We start from the raw sequence: 17,856 nt of genomic DNA, 5'->3' as shown, positions 1-17,856 counted from the left end.
GTGGTAAGTTTGAATACTGCCCAAGTTTTGTAAAGGAACATTGGAGATTATGAAATTATACTGACGGTTATAAACAGACTACATAAAAATAAATTGTTCATATTCTAGGTATTAAAATGAGCACTTAAATGGAAAAAAGATAATATAGAAATAGACTCTGAATCTTGATATTAAGTACCATTAAAAAACGTCTTTCATTCTAAGGTCATTTAGCACAATATAACTGATGATTCTGGAAAAAAAACGAGTGAACAAATGATTTGAAAATTTGAACAAGAGTTATTGGAATAGACCTACATCAAAAGATATAAAAATCTCGAAAAAATATTTCCAGTCTTGTCATGTCCAAAAACCTCAATGGAGTCCCTTTAAGAAATAATTTCGACTGTCATGTTCTCTTGTTTTATCATTTTTCGATCATCTATTTCTTCAGTTTCATAAATTTACTAACACAGGCCGCCTCTGGCGCATTTTAGTGAAATTTATTCAATTATATTAAATGCACGATCTTACTGACACCTGATTTAGCTATGAAAATTGACTGTTACGTACAATTAGCGTTAGTGACAGTACTTTTTGTATTATTAATATCTACACTGACATGTTTAACATGCATTAACCTGTCCCCTCCGGCACCGGTCATTCCCGCCGTTTTGTTCGCTTAATATTGCTACTTTATGAGCTGTTTTCACCTTGTTACAGTTTTTGTGAAGATGTTAAAAAGGTCGCGGATATTTACAACTCTTTGTTACATCTCTCATTTTTACCTGTGATATATTTAAGTGATTGTTAAAAAAGAACAACGCTACAGTCAAAAAAGTTTATTTGTATGTCTTCAAAGTTGATGTAGCTTTTTTGTTTTTAATAACTTTACAATAGTGTTCTATGTTACTTTCTTATGACTATTTTAAAGTCTTCTACATTCATGCATATTTTACGTAAAGAAAGTTGAAATTTTTAAATTAATTAGCGGTCAGTGTTTGATTGATTTTGTTTTTAAGAAGTGAAGCGATTACATATATGTTCACAAACGTCAGTAGATGTCTCATCGATTGCCCTAAGATAAGGAAGTAGGCAGGGAGAAGTTATGAGTCCTCACCTGTTTAGCTTATTTGTACATAATTACTTTTAGTACATTCTTGACGTGACTATAGTGTGTTGGTTTTTTTACTTTATAATAAGTGTTTTTCCTGGTATTTATTCTTCCAATGGATTAATTGTTCTGTTTTTCTAATTGTGTATTAAGACAATGTGCTCTGGATTTAATGTGCCAGTAATAATTGTTGGCTTAATTTTTGTGCCGTTTATAGTCCAAGGTAAGTCTTTAAGATATATATAATCATTAAGAGAGAGGAAGAAAAACTAAAATGACATGTAAATGTTATAATTTTAAGATGTAAAAATAAAACTGTTGTAAATGTTAACTGATTAATTCTTCAATTGCTTTTGAAATTAAGTTTGAATCATATTTATAACGCCTTTAGAAATACTGCTACCTACACGGTTTCGTAACAATTGTACTCATTCATTCATTCTTTCTTTCATTCACTCACTCATTCATTCACTCGCTCTTTCATTCAAGTATAACCATAAAAACTTTTAAACATTTGCTCATAGTTTTGCCGACTTGGAGTTCACTTCACACATTGGTTGTATTCAATGTTCAAAAATCTTATTTTATCATGTCTCTTTTCATTAGTTTATTTTATTTCTTTGCCTAATGTATACAGTTCTACATCTTATGTAATAATGACGAACATATTTTAAATAAACAACATGTAAACATGAAAGAATTTAGGTCATGTTCGAAAGGTATGTGTTTTAAAAGACGAGGTTAGTTGTCGGCGGAGTGGGTCATATATCACTCGCCTTGATCGATGTTTGACTTGGACCATCGCGCGCTCTACTGTAGTATTTCGTTATTTATTCTTACAAACGCGGCTAAAACAACGAAACATATATTTGACGTAGATGTATTTGGATCAGTTTAATTAATTAAACAACCTACACTTTGTTTCCACTACACACCTTTAATGAAACCCCTACCACAACCCGAAAAAAAACTACGTTATAAAAATGCCTCATTTAGCGAGTAATATGGACGACTTTCATACTATAAAATATGTCATGATTCACGCAAAGGAATGTAATCCCACCGACTGACAAACAATAACAAAACATTAGGAGGATGTTATACTCTAGATTAATAACATTTAACATATTTAAATACAACTCTCTGAAAAAGTACTGTATTTTTTTTCTCCAAAAGAAAATGACCTCACAAGTTACATCCGCCACGTCGCCATTTGATTTATATTAAGTCCGACACAACCTACTTTTAAGTTAACATTCTTCAGACTAAGAGAAAAAATGCCTCCTATAGCGAGTACTATGGATGACTTTCATATTTTGTGTGCCATGATAGCATACTGCTACTAACCATTGACTGAATTTTACCTTTTACGAGAGTCATTCGGTGTGATCTGTCACTGGGTTCAAATTTTGAAATTGCTACGTTTATAAAAATGTTTTTCTAAAATATTCTCCCCTGTATCAAAATGCATTTTTGTAATCTCTCTGTCAAGTTTCAAAAAGCTGGAAAAAATCCTTTGGAATATGTCGCAGACATTGATAAATTGATAAATTGTGCTGCCAAGAGAACTCCTGGACGTATATCTTTAAACAGACAGTATTTTCTTAAGCCTGGGAAACAGAAAGAAATTGAGAAGATATGGCTGATGGTTTACAACATTAACATGTTCAGACGCCAATAAAGAGTAAACAATCTCGCGTTTAATAAAAAGTATAAGATGGACTGCAGATCATCCTTTGCTTTGGCGCTTATTGTAAAACGCGTCTTCACTTTTTTCACTATAACTGTCAAGTGACTGTGTTACCAGATGGACAAGGTACTTGACCGGCTGGTCCATTAGAATTGATAAACTCGTTTTCAATAGCTTCTTAGTACTGATGGTCCGTCTGTCAATACATTGCCGTTTTTTTTTTTATCTTTTCGCAACCACTGTTTGGTATCGGCCCTTCTTTGAAGCTCAAACATATACACACAATCAGCAAGTTAGGAATTAAGGCGCTTTTCTTTTGCTCCTTAGTGAGCAAATGTGGTACCCACCAAACGCAAACCCAAACACTTGGTCAGAATTAAATGAATTCTGCTATCCGATGTGCCAATACAGTGAGCTATCTCCTTTAATGTAGCTACGAATTACAGTTTTGTTGTCTGTCGTGTATATGCAGATGACTGCATGAATTTCGAATAGTATCTCGGTCACATTACACGCAACTAGCCTGAAATAAATCATCTTATAATATTATAACTCACGTAAACATTTGACCATAGAGAGCCAAATGTGATGTTACATTATCTAACCCGTGCAATATTTCCCAAGGGCGAGTAATCTATATAGACTAACACGTACAAGTTCTAGTTCTCTCCCTTGATAAAATCAAATAATTCATAGCGGTGAAAAATTACATAAATTAACAGACATGGCAACCCTCGAACTGAAATAACACCCTTTGAATCGTCTTGGATGTTATTTCAGTTCTTGGGTTTATTAACATCACTATTACCCCGAAAAGCTCGACCATACGAAGTATATGGAGAGCTTTTGTCAGGTCCTCGTCCGCGTACAGATTTCAGCAGTAAAATATTTTATCTGTAACTGTTTTTTATTTCTTAATGTATTTACTTCAAATATATAATTGAACGTCCCATTCAAGTGCAAAGAAGCGTTTTAAAATACCATAAGGATACAATTATTAGTTAATAAGTTATTGAATGATCCGTGTACCCTCACATAGATTCTAGTGACAGCCAAGGGAAGAGGGAGAAACTATTCAGTGACAAATAATCTCGAACATAGATTCTAAAGGCCATTTGAGCCACGTCACGACAAAACCAACATAATGGGTTTGCGACCAGCATGGATCCAGACCAGTCTGCGCATCCGCGCAGTCTGATCAGGATCCATGCTGTTCGCTTACCAACTCTATTACAAGTAGAGAAACTGATAGCGAACAGCATAGATCCTGGCTCATTTGTCTCTCATCGCTGATTCAGGATTTATGTGGGATTAGCAGTTGATCACTTGTACACAAAGTAGTAATTACTGGTTAGTTATCCAGGAAAGTCCGATAGGTTAAGCAACCGCCGAGATATTACCAACATGTGCTAAAATCGGCATTTTGTAACTTTACAAACAAACGAATTTGATGTACATTTTTTGTACAATGTTTATGTCCTTTCTAATATGCTCTAATACATACATTTTACATTTAATTAAATTCCGTCACAGTTCATTAATCCTTTTTTTTTTCACACAAATATTCACTAAATAAGTAAAACTCGGTTATCAAACTAATCATATACATAAATGTGGGTTTAAGTACAACAATCTTTTTATCTATGGAGTTTAATACTTTTTTGTTGTAGCTAAAACAAATTTATTTCAGCTATATGTTTCTTTAATGGAAAAGACGTCTAGAGCCAATCAAAAGTTTCAATAATTGATCTTTATAGAAAAAAGTTTTAAAAAGCGGGCAATATTATGAATAAAACAATGTTAAGGTTGACCTTTAGGAAAACATTTTCTTTTGAAAATGTATGTTATACATTACTGAAGTTTTAGTGTGTACCCAGCATGCGTCATATAAGGTTAATGGGTAATTATGATGAATAAAAACTGGAGCAAATTGATTGCACGAGAAGTTGAACATTATTCATGGAAAGTGGACAACTGTTCTTGACGGTTCCAGGCTCTGTGCAGAACTAGAATGCTCCAAACTAAACATAATTTAACATGAGCTTGATCTTCAGAAAATGAGCTAAGTGTAAAACGTACTGTTCGTTTTGAGAAAAAAGAAACAACAAAAAAACAACAAGGAAATAATTTTGCAAAAGTAAAAAAAACAACATAACTTTGTTACATTCTCACTCTCTACTAAACAAATGAGCCATGACATCACAAAACCAACATAATGGGTTTGCGACCAGCATGGATCCAGACCAGCCTGCACATCCGCGCAGTCTGATCATGATCAATGCTGTCCGCTATCAGTTTCTCTACTTGTTATAGGGTTTGTAAGCGAACAGCATGGATCCTGATCGGACTGCGCGAATGCGCAGGCTGGTCTGGATCCATGCTGGTCGCAAACGCATTACGTTGGTTTTGTCGTGACGCGGCTCAAATGTTGAGGAAGATATTTAGAAATTATCGTCATTAGATATCTACCTTTAATTCAACCGTATGTCATTTGTATGTAGATAATGACATAGATGCACTCATGTATTCATATCAAATATTTTATGCCCTATATCTCACAGGACAATATGTGCGAATTAGCAAATAATTTTGAAATTTTACTCAAAACTACCAGATTTTTTAACAAGAGGCGATGAAAAATGGACTATAAATCAGTAGTTGACACATAATTCAAGATGTAAGGCAAGCTTAATCATAAAAGTTTAATTAAGCAACTATACCTCACTTTTTAAAGATAAAATTTACCGTTTTTGACGAGTGTTTCTGTAGTATATACAAACGTTTTCCGACGAATTCAGTGACAGTAGTCACACGAACTCCTGACAAGCTATCATATGAAAACCATCCCTATCGGCAGATGGATGGCGGATGGATAGGAGAGGAGGGGAAGGTCTTGTTTGGTCTCGTCTGCCCAACTGATTGTATGATTGTCTGCTGAAAACCTCAGTCTTCTTTATAACACTTTGATAAACTAAAATCCTCATAATGTTAAGAACAACTATATTTCGTTGCATTCAAATATGACTTTGAAACAGAAACTTATCTATCGTCGAGGTCATATCTTCAAAATTGAGGATATTTCCCCCATTGTTTTTATGCGAAGCGAAGCATTTGAATTTTACGAACTCATCTTGTTTACTTTTTATATACTATTTTCCCTACTTAAAAATTTGAAATTTATACCTTTCAATTTGTTAAACTACTTATCTATTTTAGCAGAAAATATGGAAAAAAAAATGTATTATAAATGTAACAGTAAAGCAATTAACGTTATCAGTAATACCGGTATTTCACTGTCTGGATATGTAATATACGCTTAATACATGCACATTTGTTTCTGTGGAATGTTGCAATAGACAATTTCTGGTAATTCTGTAATGCAAGTTTTGTCTTCTCTACCATCTTAGTGCATACAAGTAGATGACCAACTTATGTTGACAACAGAAAACTACAATTAAAAATGGCAATCAAACAGTAAAACACAAATGTACTTAAATACGCTCAAATGTGATACATTCCTTATAAATCACGGCATAATTGAGTATTTGTGTGTACTTTGTTTATAATTAAAAGAATTATTATTATTTCCAGCCCAACCATTTCCTGCAGTCGACGGATTTATTGACCCACTTGCCGAAAATCTTGCTTTAAACCCGGCCATTTGTCCTCAGGGAAAATATGGTGAGCAGTGCGAGTTTAGCTGCCACTGCCTGGTAGGTACAGAGTGTGATCCAGAAACTGGGAAATGTCCTGATGGATGCGCAGCAGGCTGGTCAGGGGCTCCCTATTGTCAAGCTGGTAGGTTAATAGTTACATTGTATATGTCATGTAAATGTACAATTTGCACATCTATTAATTTTTCTTGTTTATCAGAAAAACTGTGACTAGTTGAAAACTTGTACATGTATTTTCATGCTAGCAATGCTTCGATCAGTTTGCTTATCTGTAAAATTTAATACTCTAAAATGCCTAAAATATTTTTAAGTTAAATATGTACATGTATTTTCTTACAAAACGATTCTATTATCTACAAGTGCTTTCGTTCCTCACGATGCCCGTAGTTAAATGATGCGACACTAAACCACTAACCAATTAATTACCGATCTGTGCGTGCAATATAATAAGTCCAGAGTGTATGCTTCACAATTTATACACATGCATTATACTTTTGCCTTTTGCAAAAGAAAAAAAAATGAAATAATTAAAAATCCACTTCTTATTTTCTTTTAAAATGCACCTTACACTTGTATATACCATTTTCAATATCTTGATTTCAGAAAACGTTGCTCTCGGCAAGAAGACATATCAACATGGCACGTACATGGGTTGGAACTCGTCACGTGCGGTAGACGGAAATCCTGATCAAGACGGAACATACGGTTCCTGTGCTTGGGCACACAATAATGATGATGTGTTTAAAACCTGGTGGAATGTTGATCTTGGTAGCACATACAACATTAAAACTATAGAAGTTTTCTTTCGCACCGACGGTATGCTACTTTTACCTCTTTTTTGCCGTCCGTTTTGTCAATATATTTATTCTTATTCTATTTACTTACTTTATTTGTGGGGTCGGTAAAGATGCAACTGTAGGGGCCATCTTGTCCTTATATTCTTTTATATTCATCATTTGTCACGAGTGTAAAACGCAATAGTGACTTTGGATTAAAAGTTCAGAAAGAACATTTATCTTGGAATTAGTAAAATGCTTTTGGTTGATGATGGATATTGCTTACGTATGTCATTTTTGATCGCCTGCAAGATTTAGACGATGATTTAACAGATGGTTTTATTGTTTTCAGATGCCATGTCACAGTCACGGCGGGCTGGTTTACGTGTTTATATATCTAACAGCGTTGAAGAGGCCAAGAACGAGGGTCTGTGTTACATAGATCAAATGAGTGATTTCGTGTTTCCACCCCCGCACCTCGTTTTACGAGACGGTAGCCTTGCTTGCACACAGCGAAAGGGGCGCTTTGTCATCTTGTACATTGATCGGCCAACACAAACTCCTATACGAAATTGCCCAACACAAACCCTGTACTCGTGCTGGGCAAACCTGGAACTATGTGAGGTCCAGGTGTATTGTAAGTTTAGTGTTTCAGCTTGTTAATTATGACATTTAATGACCACATCATTATATCATTAGATATGAATAACAAATACAACATAGTAAAATGTATATCAAGTTATTAAGTTATACCTAATTTTTAAATAAAACTTATTTTACTGAAATGTTATATCTTGTTTCCTGCACATTTTGCATTTGTTACATGTTCGTTTACGATGGTAACATGTTCTCAAGATGAATGTACTTCTTATTCTCAGGAAACCGGTGTTATTACATTGCATTTAAACCTCTTGAATAATATTTGATTTTCTACAGCATGCACTAACGGCACATATGGCGACCTTTGTGAGAACAGATGTCATTGTCAAGATAAACTCGGTTGTAATACAGACACTGGTGCTTGCCCGGCGGACTGTCAAGCTGGCTGGAAGGGTCTAAGCTGTAATACAAGTATGTCAATAACTTCTATATAAGTTTATAGTTTAATCATATTTAATTGCTAATATATACAGATAAACAAAGTGATATCGAAATAACAAATAGCAAAGGGGTTGGGCCCAAGTTTTTACACCCTCCCCTGGTCTTTATAAATATATTTATAAGTGAATAATAATTACGTTATTTTTTTTCTTTGTCGTATGACAATTTCATCGACAGTTTCCTTTTTTCTGCAGTTGTTTTTTTGTTTTAATGTTCCATATATTTCTTTATATTTTAATGATTTTAGAATGCGAAAATGGTTACTATGGTGTTAATTGCAATGAAACGTGTGGACAATGTTCAGACCCGTTCTCATCGTGTGACCGCGTGACCGGCACGTGCAACACGTGTAAACCAGGTTGGACGGGAGAGAAATGTGACGCTGGTAAGCAAAATTCATCTGTGATTATGTAAATTTTACATTATTTGCGGCAGACATTGAAGATGGCATTTAAAACATTCACAACTTGAAATTTTGTAATGTGATGTAATGTAATTTTTCACTGAATATCAAAACATAGATGGACATGTTTAATTATATTAACGTTTAGCATACGATTTATGACAAAAATGGAAACCGCTAAACATGCTATTGCAAGCAACTGTGGTTTGGTAATTTTCCTGTTAAAAATGGCCAATTTAGATTTTGTATAACAGAAATGGGTCATTTCTGATTTTAACTGACGTGTTATATATTGTTGGTTACAAATGTCAGGCTATTTACAAACTATAAATAAGACTAGCTGCATAAATAATACTTCATTATCTCAAAGTACAGTTTTTAGAACTGAAGATTTCATGAGTTATTGGTATTTTCATTTTGTAGCTTGCGAGGCTGGGAAGTACGGTCAGGATTGTCAGAATACGTGTGGTAACTGTATAGGGACATGTGATTCACAGACAGGAGTTTGCTCTCTCGGATGTAAACCTGGATGGGTTGGTTCGAAATGCATAGAGGGTTTGTTATAATTCTTATACATGCATTAGCATTTTAATCTTAACATGAATTCCTAACATGGCTGAAACTTCAGATTTCCGAATCATTTGCAAACTATATGGCTTGTTATTATTTACTTTAAAATCACACAACTGTTATCAAGATTGTCATTTATATGGTAAAACATTTCATAATATATCTTCTTTTAGTTTGTAGTCCGGGAAGTTATGGGCCGAGTTGTGAATCTAAATGTGCAAATTGTCGAGAAGGTGCCGCATGTCATCACGTGACCGGAAACTGTCCAGCGGGATGTGCAGTTGGTTTTATTGGAGAACGTTGTAACAAGGGTGAGTTAATTATATTAAGACGTAACACTCTTAAACGTTTAGCTAATAAACTTGCATTTATTCAAATTAGAATAATGCTCAAGATCTCTTATCGGCAATAATAGTTTTAAGAGGTGTATAAAACACAGCTTTTATTTGACATGTTCTGATACTTTGTGATATATATACTAACAGAATGTTCGCCGGGACTTTTTGGTGAGAACTGCATGCAATCATGTGGAAAATGCAACGACAACGTAACATGCGATCATGTGACGGGGAACTGTCCAGCAGGTTGTCAAAACGGATGGAAGGGCGAAACATGCCAACAAGGTAAGTCCTTTATTCAAGTAATCAGCAGTCACTTCTGAAAAGCGTTGGACAAAAACGTATCTCTAAAATATTAATTCTCCATACTCAAATAACGTAAAAAACAAACAAACTGAAGCGGTCTTACTTTAATCAATGATGATCATGTTGGTAAGGGAAGGCTCATAGTATTTACAGATATCTACCTCAAGCAAGTTTCAATAACAGACAGCGTTTCAGCCAAAACTTAATTCAAGAGTCCCCTTTAGCAGCTGAATGGGCTCCTTTATCATCTTTAAATTACCCATTGATATATCAATGAAAATGATATCTGTAAGTGAGAGGTATCTGGCATGTATAACAAACAAAATCTCATACACTGAGTTAACATTCCGGGCCACTTTCATAAATTGCGGAACCATTTGACTGAGATTTTGTACTGTACTTTATATTATTTTTCCTCTTGAGTAATTAATATAAAACAAGAGTATCTGAAGATGAAATAAATAATACAAAGACTGTTGAGTTCTTTCAACATTTAATTTTATCACATCTGAATTTACACGATGCACAAACGATACATGTATGTAAATATAACAACAACAACAACAACAACACTAATCAGATACTTTTGTTAATCCTGTCTGAAATTTGATGACGTTAAAATATTATTTTACATCTATAAAAGTTGAAGTCTCCTCGAGAGGCGTCAGACGTCCATGCTTTGATTCGTTTAAATTAATTCAATTAAACAGACGGGTGTTTGCTAAATCTTATATACCGGTAACTTTATAAAAAAAACCGACTAAATTGATTTTCAATGATGTTAAATGGGGAAATGGGGACGTAAGCATAGCAATCTTTACATGTCTTTCAGAAGCTAAGTAAAAATTACTACCATATGCTAATTAAATCATTTTAAAGTTTCAAATCTACAAAAATACAAAGTCTGCCAAATAAATGTAATCTAATTAAAAGTGTTTGAAAAACTGCTTCTGCATAATCATATTGAAAAGATTTAACCAAGATTACAAATATTGAATAACAAAACAAAACAAATTTGAAGTTTAATAATATAACATCAATAAGTAGAAAGTAACAAACTGAATGAATTTTTATATAAATGGGAGACAACCCAAAACATACTACATATGATATCAACAACTTGCTGGTGACGTGTGATGGTTCAATTTGAACTTCGAAGGCGCACCTTACAAAAAAGTGTAATATTTATCAAATCTTAAAATATCACGAAATAAAATTGTTATTTCAGTACAAATATGTTATTTCAGTACAAAGTACAGAAAAATAGAATAAGTTTGATTGATTTTTTCAGTTACAAACCACGATTATATAAGCGGTCATTTTGAATAAATTGGTAAATTCTTTTTTATTACATTCCTCCAATTAAAGTCTTCTGCTGTAAAAGAGTTAAACCTCTTGGCCTACATACGAACACATATTTACGATATAAATTGAAGACAACAATTATTGAACAAATACAATATTAAAATAAATTACAACATGTTTATTTGATGTTCTCTCCGGCAATTACTTTAATTGTTGTTTTATATCTTTATATTTAACTTTTAATTAGAAACAATTACAATGTAAGCAAATGTGCCAATTTTCTGTGTTGAGGTACACGTCAATCGTACAGTAGTTGATATTATTGACATCAATTTACATTTATCAAAAAAAAAAAATAAATACTGAATAGATTACGAAAGAAGTAGCTCCTATATTCTCTGTTAGAATGAAACATTTGAAATATATTGAAATTTAAAATATATTTCATCAAATAATTCATTTACTCCATTTAGAAATTTAGAAAAAGATGATAAAAATAAACAAACATCTTTAAAAAAACAAAATATAATACACAAAACAACGCTTTATAAATGATTTTGCAATAATAATGCATTTGTTACATTGCAAATTGTTATATTTTTTCTGGTCCGACGGGATCATTGGTTCCAGCACATTAGTGCTGAAGATTGAAGAATACCGGCTTAAGCAGGTGCTAGGGGGCGTAAGAGATAATGTTCAATTACATTATCTAAGGAACAGACTAAATCAAACAGAGTCTGAAGTTTTTATTTAATACAGTTGTTATCATTGCTTCCGATGGATCACCACTTTTCCAGATTTTAGCAATTGAAGCTTGTATTGTCCATGGTGAAATTGTTAAATAAAAAAAGTATTCAATGAATGCAGGGTTCCATTCTGTATATTAAAGCTTTTGCTCAAGTAATATGATTACTAGGTCTAAGGTGAATCTAAATATTATGTTCCAATACATTTTTCACTGTCCTTTACTTTTATTGAATCACACAACTTTATCAACATTCATCAGACAAAGTTATTTTGGTGTTGATATTTTTGTAAATAATTGTCGTATTTTTACCTGTTGGATTTCTATTATCTTGCCAGCAAAGTTTATTCTATGGGATCTTTCTCCCCTGTAGTAGCAGAATCAGAGAAATCATTATTGGTGGCTTCCATTTGAATATTGTTAGTGCCATTTGATTGTGTACCATTTTCATCCTTCCCATACTGATACTTTGACTGTCGTGTCGCACTAACTGATGTAGATACGGTTTTGGATGATTTGACCGTGTTCTGGCTAAAAGCGCCGGTTGTTGTACTAGCCGAACACATGAAAAGAGATTTTAGCTCCTTACGAAATTTGCTACCACTGAAAACGTATAGAATGAAATTGAACGCCGCATTCGTGTAACTAACAAGATTAACGACAGAATGTTGAAACAGGAGAAACTGGTAGTCATCCCATGCTTGGTAAGGATCCGTTTTAAATAATTCATTTATAATGTCATACTTGTTAGGATAGTAGATTGTTGTGAATATACTTACTGGAGTCATTGTTAGGAAGAAAATCACACAAAGGGCAATCATAAGTACTGACACAGACCTTGTGTCACGTGTGGTCGAACTTCCGCCTCGTCCATGTGCGGATGTCATTGTTTTCTGCTTTGCTCTCGACCTTTGTAAACATACTATAATTGATATATTCCCGACCAGTAAAAATATAAATGGTAATGCAAAAGTAAGACAAAAGTCAATCCAGTGGTAGATGTCATCACGGAATTCTAAATACTCTTTCGTAGTCGGCGCACACTTCTGAAGTTTCATATAAGTATCATGTCCATTTATTACAGGGATGACGATGTTTATTCCATATGTTATTATAACTATTAAAGCTATAACAATTGTTGCTGTCTTCTTGGTGCTCACAAGTCTTACTTTGTGAGGGTACACGACGCTAACTGCACGTTCTGTAGTCACGGCAACAAGTAACCATGACGAGCAATGTAAGGCAGCATATGTAAAGTAGAGCTGTAACTTACAACCTGCCTCAGATTTAAACCTGATATTGTAATCCCATGTCTCCTTCAGCCAGTGTCTCAAAGGCCCGGTGAATAGAACCATCGTGTCTGAGATAGCTAAAGCTACCAGGTAAAGTGCCGTCGACGACAGTTTGCTCTTCTGTCGGAAAAGTACTATTATTGTCAAAATGTTCCCGATGGTCCCCCAGAGCATGATAATAGGTGGAACTATCTTCCACATCATCACCCTCGTATCTCCATAGTAACCAAGTGGTGGAGGGGTCGCTGGTAGTGGTGTCGGTCCACGCTCAGTTGTTCCATTCATAATTGAAGCTGTAGTGTTTATTATGTTGGTAATATTATCCATATTTATTTCCGTTTTGGTAACTTTTCCCTTTTTATATTTCAAATGTTCATCTGCGTACCTTCATTACTCACTCATAAAAATAAATGAGTGGTAGTTTCATTTCTTTAGTCTTGTTCTAATGAAGCAAACAATCTGATAGCGATTTAAGAGTTTACCGGGGCCTATTTGTAAATAATGGCGATATGGTCCACTTGACACCAACGTCATTAATACTGATCTCTACAGATTATATACCATTCCCATTTTATAAAATTGGATGTCATAGATTTATAGAGATCAACACAATTAATTATTTACAACTTAATTTAGTTGTTGGACACATGTAAACATTAAGTAATGAATATTGATATCAAGATATACGATTGTATCTTCGGCAAAGTGAAGTACTTCTCTAGTAGAGGAGTAATAAATTTTCCTTCTTATGCATGCTCCAATCTACTACGTTAAAAATCAGCTTTCCACGTGAAATTTGGGTTAAAGCGGATAATGTAAACATTTCTTCACTTTTATATGTTCTTTAGATAAAATATTAATTCAAGAGCTTAGAACTGTTAAAAGCGTGAATAGCTCAGGATTGCCATATGCAGTAGAAATACCATCCAATATTTAATACAGATTCAGTCAGTATACAGTTTCCAGAGTTTTTCTAATTCTTTTTGATCCGAATTTTCTTCACAACATTAACTTGTTTCGTATTTTCTAGATGCATTTATGCAGATATAGGTATTGTGATTTGTACGGACATGTTGCAATCATTGTACAATGTTTTTTGTTCTTGTTGGTCTGGTAAGTCTGGTAAACTGAAAATAAGAAATAAAGTAAACACAGTTGGCAAAACTTAGAAAAACAACATAGTTTTAAATCACGCTATACTTATAATATATTCTTATATTATCATATAATGACAGCATACTATTTTTTAAAGAAATATTTTAAAACTCAAAATTAAAGATAACTTCTTACAAGTATTGGGTATGCATTACCTTTAAACAAGTAAGTTCATCTACGCATCCCCTTTTCCGACACAACTGCTTATTCCCCTCACATTAATAATTGCATGTAAATTCATTATTATTTTTTATTCATATTTTATTCGTTTGAACATATCATCATTTTTACATCAATGTTTCTCAATTAAGCGTTCTGCCTAGGGTCTTTCTCAAGTCATGTATAAACAAAAGCTTTAACCAATGCTCCAGGCTGTGACAATTTTATAAACTACAATACCATCGATTTGGACACAATACTTGTCATGGTCCAGTTTAGAATTTTACATTTCTTTAAGTATGGATACAGATTTTCAAACATGTCTTCTTAAAATAATGAAAATATATGTAGAGTTTTATATGTTTACAATCAACGTGACAAGTTGTCTATCTTACAATACATGCACTGACTTTACTACATTTGAGTCGCGTCACGACAAAACCAACATAGTGCGTTTGCGACCAGCATAGATTCAGACCAGCCTGCACATCCGCGCAATCTGATCAGGATCCATGCTGTTCGCTTACAGACCCTATAACAAGTAAATAAACTGATAGCGAACAGAATGGATCCTGATCAGACTGCGCGGATGCGCAGGCTGGTCTGGATCCATGCTGGTCGCAAACCCATTATGTTGGTTTTGTCGTGACGATGCTCATTTGTATATTTTACTCTACAAATGGGATCATATCGGGATAGCTATTGCATTATTTTTCGCTTTAACGACAGACAGCTCCGCAGATTGATTAAAAACAACCTTGTTCATCTTTTTTTATACTGAAAACACTTTAGCAGTTATATTATTTCCTATGCATATACTTTAAGTAATAGTTATAGTATATGAAACGAGTTAATTACGATGATATATACACTGGCCTGGGTACCATCGAGGGTTATGTCTGCTAAAAGTATGTTGAGGCAGAAAGGTCGAGACGATTTTAATTTGCAGAAACATCCCGAGAAGTGGATTTTCTACCCGTGATTCAGTGTAAAGTCCGGTAATTATTTTGTGAATCAAGTGGGTAAAAGATATCAGCTTTTATTACATGTATATTTATTATACCAAATGGAATTGAAAAGTGGTAAATTACACCTAACCTGAAATATCGTCTCGCCATTTCGCAGTTCTGCCGACGGCATCCAACATAACTCATTTTAAATATAATGTACCATATTCATTTAATTCAGTTTTCCCCCTGTTTTTCCATATATCATACACTGAAACTGAACATAAACCTGTATTCATAGCCGTTATTATTATGTTTCTCTCGCAGTCGTATTTAGTTTATAGGATATATTATTAAGCTATTCTAGATACAACGCGATATAAATTAATTTTAAAGCCCATTAAGCGCCTGAAATGCTATCATTTTAATTTCTCAAAACCTTTTTTATTTTTGGTATCTTGTTATAGTTTTAAAATTGTCCATATTGCTGACCTATCTTTTGCTTCTTTTGCTCTTTGGGAATTACTATAATTGTAGAAAATTATTTCATATCTGAGGCATACTGTGCCTTTAGAGATAATTTGTTCATTTTCTCTTAGAAACTTTACGTTTTAGTTGTATTGCTTATGAAATGAGCGATATTCTCATTATGCTTTAACCAAGTACCTAAATTAAGACACCATAATACATATGTATTTTGTCTAGCCACATAATCAATTTATATAGCAAAAAAGTAATATGAACATTTACATTTATCTTTCTACTTTTAGAATTTAAATTTTATCAGTCGTAAGAACTTAAACGCGTTCGTTCTTTAAATCTTTGTATACATGTATAACAGTCAATAATTATATAATGTTGAATGCAACAATACAAACTATAAAGTGTTACATCAATATTGTATGTATGTGTTAAAACCAAATAAACATTGAATGAACCATAAGGGAAATTGAATGCACAACAGATAAGTCATGTCTTTTTATTGATGTTTTTTTTTACTTTTACAATATTGTGCCTTGGGAGTCGAAAGATTACAAAAATCAATATAAATCTAAGTGAATCATTTTTACCCAAAATCAAATATTGACATACATGTACAATGTATGAAATTATAATTGTATACGTAAAGTTATTGTTTTCTTTACGGGTGACCTTAATTCAAGGTCAGATAAAAGTGTTAGCTTTGATACACCATGACATTTATGTTGATGGACGTCAAGAAGAAGAAATGTATGTGAGAGGTCAGTCATATACAAATATCCCTGAACGTTAGTCTCTTGATATACATCATGCAAAGAAAATTATGTTATAAAGCATTAAAATTTGTATGGTGAATACTTACTGTTATACTTGAAATAAAGTTAGAAAGTCAGCAAGTATTGTTAATTATGGCATGGCTAAAAGTTTTGACACAAGGTTCTTAACTATCAGATACTTCCACCGCACCACTTTCATTATAGGACATCGCTTTAAAACAAGATTTGCGCTTTATTTATATATATATATATTTTTCTCTTATACTATATGGTTAATTGCAGGCTATAGTAATACCATTGAAAGTTGTTTTAAATAAAAGATATAAGTTGTTTTATTCTAACGTATCTAATTGAAACCCTATTAGTGACAATATTATCTGTTTGATAAATGATGGCATCAGTTTTATTGATATCAAGGGATCAAGCCGTCGAATAAACATTTTAGGAAGGTGATTTGAAGCATTAGTTTGCAATAATTATTATTAATGTCGAAACAAGGAGTGTTGTAGAATGAACTTTATCTCTCATGTGGCCGGAAACCAGTTTAATTCCGTTAATTGTACACGCTGAACTATTTCTGGAAAACAATATGATTATTTAAAAGAAGATCAAACGGTTATATATATCACAGATTTAGCTAGGGGTTTCACGAAAGTGTGAGCTTATTTGTGAAATAATGTACGGAATACCACCGGCAGACTCCCTTTACCATTAAATCATGGCATTTTAAATAACGCGTCGGTAACACTAAAAGTCCAGTGTAGTTCAGCCAACCGTTTGTAATTAAAAAGTGCATTTTAGTTAAGATTGGCCGTCTTCATTAGCGCAACGGCCTTCTATACCCTGTAGTATCAATTTAAATATAATTTAGGAGTAGAAAAATAATAATTATGATACGATTAACCAATTAACTATCATTTAACTCTGGATTATTTCATGTCGAGAAGCTATTGAGCGAGCCCACGGAAGGTCTTGATTCTACTTAAATGCCCGCTCGTGCCTGAAATAATGCGAAGTCTTCCTCCACCAATCAAACATATGACCTT

The 17,856-nt window shown here is 33.4% G+C and overlaps 2 protein-coding genes across 2 annotated transcripts; one reads left to right on the top strand and one right to left on the bottom strand.

Moving 5' to 3' along the window:
• Nucleotides 1–361: 361 nt before the first annotated feature.
• On the top strand, nt 362–11,218 carry LOC132739937 (multiple epidermal growth factor-like domains protein 10). Its single transcript, XM_060727779.1, has 10 exons — nt 362–1,316; nt 6,375–6,581; nt 7,061–7,273; nt 7,586–7,870; nt 8,170–8,304; nt 8,582–8,719; nt 9,161–9,292; nt 9,481–9,618; nt 9,793–9,930; nt 11,199–11,218. Exons 1-10 carry the CDS (start codon nt 1,250–1,252, stop codon nt 11,216–11,218), a joined length of 1,473 nt encoding a protein of 490 aa, XP_060583762.1. The 5' UTR covers nt 362–1,249.
• Nucleotides 11,094–13,966, bottom strand: LOC132739936 (cysteinyl leukotriene receptor 1-like). Its single transcript, XM_060727778.1, has one exon. It carries the CDS (start codon nt 13,618–13,620, stop codon nt 12,346–12,348), a length of 1,275 nt encoding a protein of 424 aa, XP_060583761.1. The 5' UTR covers nt 13,621–13,966; the 3' UTR covers nt 11,094–12,345.
• Between the last annotated feature and the right edge of the window lie 3,890 nt (nt 13,967–17,856).

This window comes from Ruditapes philippinarum, unplaced genomic scaffold (genome assembly GCF_026571515.1).
Source record: "Ruditapes philippinarum isolate M1 unplaced genomic scaffold, ASM2657151v2 ctg10209_1_1_1_1, whole genome shotgun sequence".
Classification (NCBI taxonomy): Eukaryota; Metazoa; Mollusca; class Bivalvia; order Venerida; family Veneridae; genus Ruditapes; species Ruditapes philippinarum.
This window is presented reverse-complemented; position numbering and strand designations above follow the sequence as displayed.

Bases quoted from the DNA above. Each gene is read 5' to 3' on its own strand.
- LOC132739937 (XM_060727779.1), top strand. From the start codon at position 1,250: ATGTGCTCTGGATTTAATGTGCCAGTAATAATTGTTGGCTTAATTTTT. The intron at 7,871-8,169 runs GTAAGTTTAGTG...GATTTTCTACAG, and splicing joins ATGTGAGGTCCAGGTGTATT to CATGCACTAACGGCACATAT. The intron at 8,720-9,160 runs GTAAGCAAAATT...TTCATTTTGTAG, and splicing joins GGGAGAGAAATGTGACGCTG to CTTGCGAGGCTGGGAAGTAC.
- LOC132739936 (XM_060727778.1), bottom strand. From the start codon at position 13,620: ATGGATAATATTACCAACATAATAAACACTACAGCTTCAATTATGAAT.